This window comes from Channa argus, chromosome 9, assembly GCF_033026475.1.
Source record: "Channa argus isolate prfri chromosome 9, Channa argus male v1.0, whole genome shotgun sequence".
Lineage (NCBI taxonomy): Eukaryota > Metazoa > Chordata > Actinopteri > Anabantiformes > Channidae > Channa > Channa argus.
The window spans coordinates 2,257,710-2,268,955 of record NC_090205.1 but is presented as its reverse complement, the minus strand read 5'-3'; the positions used below and the strand labels follow the sequence as shown (position 1 = coordinate 2,268,955).

The 11,246-nt window shown below is 40.2% G+C and overlaps 2 protein-coding genes across 2 annotated transcripts; both read left to right on the top strand.

Annotated features, from left to right (window-relative positions):
• Positions 1-1,750: 1,750 nt before the first annotated feature.
• On the top strand, positions 1,751-2,662 carry LOC137132870 (olfactory receptor 13C2-like). Its single transcript, XM_067515883.1, has one exon. The coding sequence runs from the start codon at positions 1,751-1,753 to the stop codon at positions 2,660-2,662; it is 912 nt and encodes a 303-aa protein (XP_067371984.1).
• A 7,663-nt stretch (positions 2,663-10,325) lies between these two features.
• Positions 10,326-11,237, top strand: LOC137132688 (olfactory receptor 2M5-like). Its single transcript, XM_067515511.1, has one exon. The coding sequence runs from the start codon at positions 10,326-10,328 to the stop codon at positions 11,235-11,237; it is 912 nt and encodes a 303-aa protein (XP_067371612.1).
• The last annotated feature ends 9 nt before the right edge of the window (positions 11,238-11,246 follow it).

Here is an 11,246-nt window from a genome sequence, read left to right as displayed (position 1 = left end):
TACTAATACCCAGGCCTGAACCTTCTGCAGCCCCCACTGTGTCCAAACCTGATGTACTTAAAAAAGGAAAAGTCATTGTTTAAATGCCTATTTTTGGTTTTAGAGGTGGTCTTACGCGAATCTGACGACTCTGACGCTTCAGGAAAAACCCCAGAGATCGTTGTGTGACGAGCATTGAACAATTATTGTACTAGCTTCTACACTTACCCGATGACGGGTCAATTGTACACACAAGTTTAAGTACAGTAATCTCACTAGCACGTTCGCAAACAGTTTCATGAAACAAGTTTCTCAAAGTGTGGCTGAACTCACTGAACTCGGTAAGAAACCGTGCGCCTCCACAGCTACACCCTAAACCTTTTTCTTCTACCTTGCGGTTCACACCACCTTGTAGTCAGTTCCTCTGCTCCAGCTACTGCGTCATGTCAGCACCCTTCAGTAGCTGAGCTGAACTGCATCTCTTGTAACAAAATCCTTGCATTGCATTGTTCCCTCTACAACTGCACAAAAAACCTAAAGGGTAAACTACAAAGGCAAACTATCAAAGCTATATGATGTCACTAATGACGTCATTAGTACACAGAAACATATCACAACACACAATACAGTACAGTTCACAATACACTACATAGATCAACAACTAAAGTTAAGAAACCCTTGGTTGGTTCACACATCGATCAATTCCACAAGGTTCCACCAAGACTTCATTAATGGCCAGATTATGTTGTTCCTTCCGTGCTTATTGAGGTGCAGGACAGGAATGAGACCTGCTATTCAAATTCAGGCTGAAGGACACATCTGTATTTATTACCTGTCCCAGACACAAACTGTTTAGTTCTATCTCATGTGTGTCCCAGTGACACTTTCTTGTTGTTCTTTAAAGTCTTGATTACTAGGAAACATGGTGGACTGGAGGAGCGAGGGCTTTTATGGCAGTGAACTAACTTTTGATGTGGTATCACTGGGTTTTATAAAAACTCACCACCATTTTATATCAGGGAACGAACAAGTAGCTTTTGAAAAACATAAAAAAAAAAAAAACAAATTCAATGAAAACATGATGTTTGCCATGACCCAGAGGTTCAGAACAAACAGAGCATAGCAGCTTGTGTTGTATCTGACTTTGTTGAGTCCCCTTGCTGACACCTGTCCATGACAACGTTAACACCATCTTCTATTATTAATGTTGTAGTTGATGTAAGCAGTTTATTTTTGCTGTAAATATCAATAAAACATTGCTCCACTGTTCAAGCTAACAGACCTGGATCTATTAATAAACAGGGACACTTTTTTACTTTTGTACCTTATTGGTTTTTTACACAATGCAAAACAAACCACAAACCTTCTTTGTTCTTATTCCAGAATAAACACCATCAAGTGGATACACTATGAGTAAGAAGCTGATCAGAGTGGTAATGGGTACAGTTTTATTCAGAAATACAAAGGACACCATTGTGTCATGGAATATGTTGCTATAACAACTGAGGCCTCCAGAGTTTAATAAGGTTGTTTGTGTTAGTCACTCATGTTGGAAGCTGAGAGATCTATGGAGGGTGAATCAGTCAGATAAAAGCAGTTAACATGCTCAAACAGTTCTCTTCACAACACATGAGCACATCATCACATACACTACATTTAAATCTCACATTAGTGTAAATGATAAAATAATCCTTCATCTTTATTCCAACAATTACAGGTTCTATTATCTGACTGTTTTCATAATCTTATTTGTTTGTATTATACTTCATTAATGGATAAAGAATTGAATGTGACATATTTAATTCTTGATGGGCATGTGGAACTTCACAAATACAGATACTTTTATTTCACAATTGTGTTTATAGTTTATATTCTCATAATCTGCAGTAATTCTACTATAGTTTACTTGATCTGGAAACACCATGACCTCCGTCAGCCTATGTACATTTTCATTGCAGCGTTGTTAGTGAACTCTGTTGTTTTCAGCACTAACATCTACCCAAAGCTTTTGATCGACTTTCTATCAGAAAAACAAGTCGTATCATTTTCAGCCTGTCTCTTTCAATTTGTTACTTTATATTCGTTAGTTGATTCAGAGTTCTTACTGTTAGCAGCCATGGCCTATGACAGATATGTGTCTATATGTAAACCTCTGAAATATCCAACAATCATGAGGAAAAGAATTGTTGTTATCTTTCTGGCTTTAGCTTGGTTTCTGCCTGCATGTGAGTTTATGGTATTAGCAATAATGAGGGTCAATCAGAAGCTCTGCAGCTTCACTCTTCGAATAATATTTTGTAATAACTCGATTTACAAACTTTTCTGCGTAACTTCAACAGCACTGTCTTTTTATGGTGTGTTCATCTTGCTAAATATGGTTTTTTGTCCTGTGGTCTTCATACTTTTTACATATGTGAGGATACTAGTAATATGTTATCGTAGTAGTGGAGAAGTCAGGAAAAAAGCTGCACAGACCTCTTTACCTCATCTGCTGGTTTTAATCAACATCTTTTATTTGACAGCATATGATGTTATTACAGTTCGAATTGAATCTGAAATTCCAAAAACTGCCAGTTTAATACTGACTTTACAGTTAATTTTGTACAATCCTCTCTTTAATCCTTTTATCTATGGACTGAAAATGAAAGAAATTTCTAAACACATCAAGAAGTTGTTGTGGTAAATTAACACTGGGGAGATTTAATTTGTGTTATTCCTGAAAAGTTTTTCAGAACATGTTTTTATTTCTAATACTTATTAAAGTGCATTGTCAACTTTTCCAATATGATAACTGTTTGATTTTCTGCTATTACACCAAAATGTCACATTTCTGTTCTGTGACTCACAGACGCAGAATCTTAGCAGGGATATGCAGTATGTTTTATTATTGAGGTCTAACTTTATCCCTCCTCACAACAAAACATTGACCTCCATTCAGCAAAGAGTGGGTAGCAGCTGTATTATAAAGTAGGTTGTTCTAAGTATCCTGGAGAACTTGCATTATTTTTAATTTCACATGTTTTTATTCTTATAAATTCGAGACCCTAGTAAATCTGTATTTATTTATTGTGTTTATTCCAACTAAATCACTCTACAATGGGACATTCACTAAGTGACTGAACAGGCTCTTTTTTAAATCATTCCCTAAACCATTATTTTTTCACAAAGTATACCCTGTGATTTTACTGATCCTACACTTTAAAAATTGATTCTGTACTTACATTTTATTCTTACCAGTGCATTGATGTAAAACTGTCACAGCACTCTGCATTTCTCATTTTACATTTAGTATTTGGGCAGATGCTTTAACCCAAAGTGACTTAAACAAACAGCTAAATTAGGCTGAAGACTTCAAAACTAAAGTGACCTAAGAAGAAGTGTTTTAGTATGTGCCAGGAAGGGACTATTTTCTTTTTAATGTTACTGGCGAAACTGCTGAACGTGCAGAGTTTGGTAGATCTTTTCATCATGTTGAGACAACTGAGTAGAAGAACTTTGCTCAGAATCCTTTGCTGTGTGGTGCAGGGACAACCAGACAACACAGTGGGCAGGAGGGACTGTAGACCTGTAGGGTCTACAGCACTGATTAAGGTCTGAACAGTGATGGGACAGGTGTTATTTCTGGCTGGTGAAATTAAAAAAATGTGCGGCTAAGTGCTGTACAAGTCATGGACAAATATGAACAGCACCTGCACAAGGAGTTGGGTTGAATGTGAAGAGCAAATACAGCACTGATTAAGTTTCTTGGTCAGGTAATTATAAATAAATATTTGAATGTGTGGAACCTCCCTTTAACATTAGTGCTTACGCAGACTGACAGCAAAGACGAGGAGTGTACAACTTTATTTTTACACCACGGTTTTCACCAATAGAGAAGACACAACCAACTCCTGAAGAGGCACCATTAACAAATATTTTAGGAAATATAGGGAATAAATATCGCAGGCAATTCTCCAATGTGGCGCAGGAAGGTAGAGCGGTTGTCCACCAATCTCACAGTTGTTGGTTCAATCCCCGGCTCCTCCAGTCACATGTCGAAGTGTCCTTGAGCAAGACACTGAACCCCAACTTAGTTGCTCCCGGTGAGTGTTGGCCAGCTGCATAGCAGCTCCCCCATCGGTGTATGAATGTGTGTGATTGTGAGTGTGAATGGGTAAATAAGAAGCAGTGTAAAGCGCTTTGAGTGCCAATAGGTAGAAAAGCGCTATATAAGTGCAGACCATTTAAATAACACAAAACAAGGGCAGGGGTTGTTTCTGTAGGTCAAAGACACCAGATTTTATATACAGGAAGATCCCACTTAGACAACATCCGCTGACAAACCTCTCAAGTTAGCCAAACCCTCCTCAGGTTGACCTCCAAGACCAAAAGAGGGGAATACTAATACCCAGGTCTGAACCTTCTGCAGCTCCCACTGTGTCCAAACCTGACTTACAGAACACAGTAAGAAACCTTGCGCCTCCACAGCTACACACTGACCCTTTTTCTTCTACCTTGAGGTTTACACCACCTTGTAGTCAGTTCCTCTGCTCCAGGTACCACGTCATGTCAGCACCCTTCAGTAGCGGAGCTGAACTGCATCTCTTGTAACAAAATCCTTGCGTTGCATTGTTCCCTTGACAACTGCACAAAAAAACTTAAAGGGTAAACTACAAAGGCAAACTATCAAAGCTATATGATTTCATACCCAGGCCCTAATTGTGCTACAGTATTAGAAAAATTTAATGTTGGAAACAATTACTAAATTACTTTGCACAAACACAAAACAAATCATACAATAACCCACAAACATCATGACTATTCTTCTATGGTGTTCTCTCTTCTTTCTTCTGATGCCAGAGGTTACCAGGACTTAACACACCGTAGGAGATCAGTCTTTACCACTGTCTCACTCTGATTCCTTGAGAAAACACCTTTTGGGTATGCGTCTATCAACTCATTGGTGCTCGTCTTGATACAAACCCGACAGACTAGACCTCGATGATCTTTATCCAGAACAGCAGGGTGCTTGGATTCATCAGGCATGAGCTGTCCACCTACGCAAAGAATTCCACCCACAAGCATTTGATTAAGTCTATGTATGTGACTGCTCCGTTTCACTGGTTCCTTTTTAGCAGAGCTTAAATTTCATCTGGAAAGCTCTTCTGCTGGCAGTGACAAATTGTTCCAAACTCCACTTCCTGGAGCTCATCCACAGTTAGGTTCTTCTTTCTTGTTTTGTAGTTCAGCATTTTTCCTTGAAGCCGAAAATGTTGGTCAATATTTCCTAACAACTGCCTTTTCCTTCTGGATGATGTTAGGAGCATTTCTTTCAACCTCAGAAGCCACGCAACAGCCCGCTTTAAGCGTGTCCATGATGAGTAGTACTCTATTAACCCTTGCAATATATCAGTGCTTTCTTGAACTGCGAGAACATTCACTGTGACCTTTCTTTTCACCTCAGGATCGGCTACATCAACCTCTTGCAACTCTGGATCTCTTGGCCACTTCTCAACCGCTTGTATAATGAATTCAGGTCCAGAAACCCACAGCTGATTACGCAGAAAGGCTTTAACGTTCTGCCCCCTTGATGCACCATCTGCCGGATTAAGCTGAGAGTTCACGTAGTGCCACTGTGTAACTGCTGAGGTCTGCTGAATCACTGACAAACTATTAGCCACAAACGTGCGAAACATTGAAGTCTTGTCTTGTTGATCTATTTCAGCACCGCTGTATTGTCAGTCCAATACACAGAATCCAAACGAGGGATAGTCATAGGCTTTAGCGGGGCAACGCTTGCCTTTTCAAGCACAAAGGCACTGTGAGCTTGGTTGCTGATGTTTCGCTGGACTACGTATGTTACTGTCCCATAGCCATCCTCACTAGAGTCTGCAAAGTGATGCAGTTGAGCAGAGACGGTCTGACCAAAGCCTTTTGGCTTGAAACATCTCTCAATTCCAAAGTCATTTAGCTGCTTTAGACTTTGCACCCAATGGGACCACATTTGGGCAAGATGTTCAGGCACCCTCTCGTCAAGTTCACAGGTGCAAGCTTTCCCAATGGATCATACGCTGAACTCAACATGGATAAAATCCCTCTTCTAGTGGGGGGCTTACTTTGTATAACGACCCTGAACTTGAATTGATCTGACTGAATGCACCATTACATGCCCAATACCCTTTCCATTAGAAGTGCATTTGGATCCAAATCCAGATCCATTATTTCTATCGCCTTCTCCTCCTCCAGAATGGCTGCTAACACCATCCGATCGTTGCTGATCCACTTGTTTAACTTGAAGCCACCCATCTGACATACAGTCTTCAAACTGTGGTAAAGAGACTCAGCCTTTTCAACAATTTCAACTGATTTTAGAAAGTCATCTACATAAAAGGTTTGCAGCACCGTATTTACCGTGCAGGCATCAAACAGATATGTGTTGTTTTCTGTTAATCGCCTGAGTGCATAGCTAGCACAACTGGGCGATGAAGTGGCACTTAACAGATGCACCTCCATCCTGTATTCTGCCATCGGCTGACTAACGTCACCATCTGGCCATCATAAGAATCTGAGTAGCTCAGTGACGGCTGACAAGACCTTTACCTGGTGGAACATGGCCTCCACATCTGCAACTATTGTCACAGGTTCTTGATGAAACCTAGTCAGAACTCCAATTATTGTACTAGTAAGATTTTCTCCCTGAAAGAGCTGCTCATTCAGTGAGGTTCCCTGCCAAGATGTAATCCTTTAATGGGAGATTAAAACAGTAGTGTCCATCTACCAACTTGGCAGACAGTGACACTCTTTCCATGAACAGACGATCTGCCTTAGACATCTCATACACGTCCTCTTTACCACTCTCAGGAAAGTCATACTGAAACTGTCCATTCCACAGCTCTTCCAGCTTGGCAACGGCTATACGATTTGACACAACTTGATTTATTTTGTTCTTGGTTCTGTTGCAACCACCCTATTTCAGTGGCCCATTGACTGTCCAATGGTTCGGAATTCATAAGGCCCATTGCTGACGCTAGGAATGACTTCCTATGTTTCCATCGGCCTGGCGACATTAGTTCCATTCAACAACCCTATATCCGCACTGATGAGAGGTAGCTGCACTCCTTTAAGATGTGGCCACATCCTCCTGTCGTGGTTTGCTCCCTGGAATGCCGTTCTGTGAAAACACCTCATTTCGCTCTATGAAGCTATTCGGTTCCAGGTGGCCTACCTCCAACTCTATCACCATATTACTGGTCACAACTTTTTCCCAATGGTTATAGGAAGAAGTCTGACCTTTTTCCCATGCAGATTCAGCTCGTCAAGAAGCTTATCTGTGCAAAACGTAGCTGTGCTCCCAGTATCCAAGAATGCATCACTTTGTTGCCCTTTTTTGCCTTCACTCAGATAGGAATTATGGCAAGGATGCCCTCTGTGCCCTCGGACCTGTCATCGAAGCTTTGATTACGTCTGCTATTCACAAATCCGTTGAACACTGCTGGTTCATCACCGTCCACAGACTGCCTCTCCTTCTTGATCTTCACGTGCAGCAAAGTAGGTTGCGTCTCTGAGCAGAACTGACAGTTTACCTCCTCCTGACAGCACTTGCTCACATGCCCTGGTTTCAAGCATCTGAAGCATAAGCCTTCCTTCCTGAGAAACTCTATCTTATCCTTGTAAGGAGAATTCTGTAGTTTTTTTTACAGTGCTCAAAAGTATGCCCCTCTTGGCAAAACAGACAAGACTCTGGTGAGCCCTTGATGGTACCTTTGAGAGTCTGTCTTACTAAAGCCAGGCTCTGTACTCACATCCTTCTGAGTAGTCACTTGCCTTAGAGAAGTGGTGAAGCTCTTTTTAGTACCACCTACCTTCCCCAACTTGGTACCTGAAGGACTCTTTAGGTGATCTTTAGGTTTGTCTACTATGTCTCCATTGTAAGGATGCAGTGAGATTTGGACTCAACTACATATATAAACTTAGCATTATGAACGTGTTTGCTACTAAGATTGTAAGCCCGATTCCTCCACTTCTCTTTGAACTTATATGGGAGCTTGGAAAGAATCGTATGTATGCTGCTTGTAGTATTAAACTCTTCCACACATTCCAAATCTGCCACTGCTTTTACACAATTAGCTAGGAAAAGAGCGAACGAATGGAGCGCTTCACCATCTTCAGCTATTATTTGCCAATTTAAGGCCTTTTCCATATAGGCTTCTGATATCTTCTATTCATTGCCAAAATGCTCCTTTAAAAGCCGCCTGGCCTTTTGATATCCTTTGCTTGGTTCCATATGGAAGCAAGTTTGCGCCATTTCCTTTGGTTTTCCAATTGTGTTCCGTTCCAACAGGTAGAGTTGATCACTGTCATCCCCTACTCTCTTTTCCACCGCGTGCTCAAATGCTTTGATGAAGAGACCATAGTCTAGAGGGTCTCCATTAAAAGTAGTAATCATTGAGTAGATTGAGCAGAAAACCAGTGATGTTTATCTGGAATTTCAGTAAAGTCATTTTGACACTGAGCATCCCTAAACAAAACCTGTTGACCCTTTGAAACTGGAAGCTGGCTAACAACAGTTGCTTGGAGATCACAGGGCGAGCCTCAGCCTTTACACTCCCTCTGTACTCAGCACCAAAACACCTCCTAACAGTTTCATCTCTTGCTTCTTCAAACAGTACAGCTGCATCAACGACAACAGGTACTTCCTCCCCAGCATATATTGTCTGTGCCTGGTTTAGACTGAAGTCGTCATTGCTGACATTTGGACCACATGACGCCACGAGGTCTGCATGTTTCTATAACGTCAAAGAAGCGTGCAAACCCTTCACCAAGTTCTTTGAGTTCATTAAACTTTGGCTCGAACCGCTCTTTCTGATCGGTTTTCATTACTTCTTCGAGATTAAGCTCATGGAATGCTTCTCTGTGTGAGGTTTTTATGCTATAAAACTCATCAAGCAGGTGGTAGAACTCCGGCAACAGTTTGGTTTCCACCACCTTGTAGCAGTCCTCTTCCATGAAAGAGCACATCTTGGTCTTCTGTTTCGTCAGCTGGTCCAACTTGTCCTTCCTTTTGTTTATCCGATTTTGCAAGCCATTCTCCATGGCCTTGAGACTGGGCTTAGCCTGTCATTTCTCCACGCTGTCTGGATCAACTTCTCCCTCCATCATTCGCTGAGTAGTGCTTAGCCCATGCAGAGATGGTTTCATACTAATGTAGAGGTGATTTTACTCGAATCGGATGCTCCAGCAAAAACCACTCCATAGATCGTTGTTTGACAAAAATTAAACATTTATTGTACTTCATTCTTCATTCTCATTAGCCGATGACGGCTAAATGTACATACAAGTTTAAGTACAGTAATCTCACTACCAAGTTCTCAAACAGCTTCATCAAACAAGTTTCTCAAAGTATGGCTGAACTCGCTGAACTCCCAGAACCTCGGTAAGAAACCGTGTGCCTCCAGAGCTACACACTGAACCTTTTTCTTCTACCTTGTTGCAATCCAAACCACTTCGTTGCCAGTTCCTCTAATCCAGCTACCGCGTCACGTCAGCACCTTTCAGAAGCTGAGCTGAACTGCATCTATTGTGACAAAATCCTTGCGTTGCATTGTTCCTTTGACAACTGCACAACAAATTTAAAAGGTAAACTACAAAGCTATATGATGTCACTAATGACAACATGAAAACATGATGTTTACCATGACCCAAAGGTTCAGAACAAACAGAGCATAGCAGCTTGTGTTGTGTCTGACTTTGTTGAGTCCCCTTGCTGACACCCGTCCATGACAATGTTGACACCATCTTCTGTTATTAATGTTGTAGTTGATGTATGCAGTTTATTTTTGCTGTAAATATGAATAAAACATTGCTCCACTGTTCAAGCTAACAGACCTGGATCTATTAATAAACAGGGCCACTTTTTTTGCTTTAGGCGTTTGCTTTGGTTTTTTACAGAATGCAAAACAAACCAGAAACCTTCTTTGTTCTTAAACACCATCAAGTGGATACACTATGAGTAAGAAGCTGATCAGAGTGGTAATGGGTACAGTTTTATTCAGAAATACAAAGGACACCATTGTGTCATGAAATATGTTGCTATAACAATCGAGGCCTCCAGAGTTTAATAAGGTTGTTTGTGTTAGTCACTCATGTTGGAAGCTGAGAGATCTATGGAGGGTGAATCAGTCAGATAAAAGCAGTTAACATGCTCAAACAGTTCTCTTCACAACACATGAGCACATCATCACATACAGTACATTTAAATCTCACATTAGTGTAAATGATAAAATAATCCTTCATCTTTATTCCAACAATTACAGGTTCTATTATCTGACTGTTTTCATAATCTTATTTGTTTGTATTATACTTCATTAATGGATAAAGAATTTAATGTGACATATTTAATTCTTGATGGGCATGTGGAACTTCACAAATACAGATACTTTTATTTCACGATTGTGTTTATAGTTTATATTCTCATAATCTGCAGTAATTCTACTATAGTTTACTTGATCTGGAAACACCATGACCTCCATCAGCCTATGTACATTTTCATTGCAGCTTTGTTAGTGAACTCTGTTCTTCTCAGCACTAACATCTACCCAAAGCTTTTGATCGACTTTCTATCAGAAAAACAGATAATATCATTTTCAGCCTGTCTCTTTCAATTTGTTACTTTATATTCGTTAGTTGATTCAGAGTTCTTACTGTTAGCAGCCATGGCCTATGACAGATATGTGTCTATATGTAAACCTCTGCAATATCCAAATATCATGAGGAAAAGAATTGTTGTTATCTTTCTGGCTTTAGCTTGGTTTCTGCCTGCAGTTGAGTTTATTGTATTAGCAATAATGAGGGTCAATCAGAAGCTCTGCAGCTTCACTCTTCGAATAATATTTTGTAATAACTCGATTTACAAACTTTTCTGTGTGACTTCAACAGCACTGTCTTTTTATGGTGTGTTCATCTTGCTGAATATGAATGTTTGTCCTGTGGTCTTCATACTTTTTACATATGTGAAGATACTAGTAATATGTTATCGTAGTAGTGGAGAAGTCAGGAAAAAAGCTGCACAGACCTGTTTACCTCACCTGCTGGTTTTACTCAACATCTTTTATTTGACAGCATATGATGTTATTACAGTTCGAATTGAATCTGAAATTCCCAAAACTGCCAGTTTAATACTGACTTTACAGTTAATTTTGTACAATCCTCTCTTTAATCCTGTCATCTATGGACTGAAAATGACAGAAATTTCTAAACACGTCAAGAAGTTGTTGTGGTAATTTAACAGT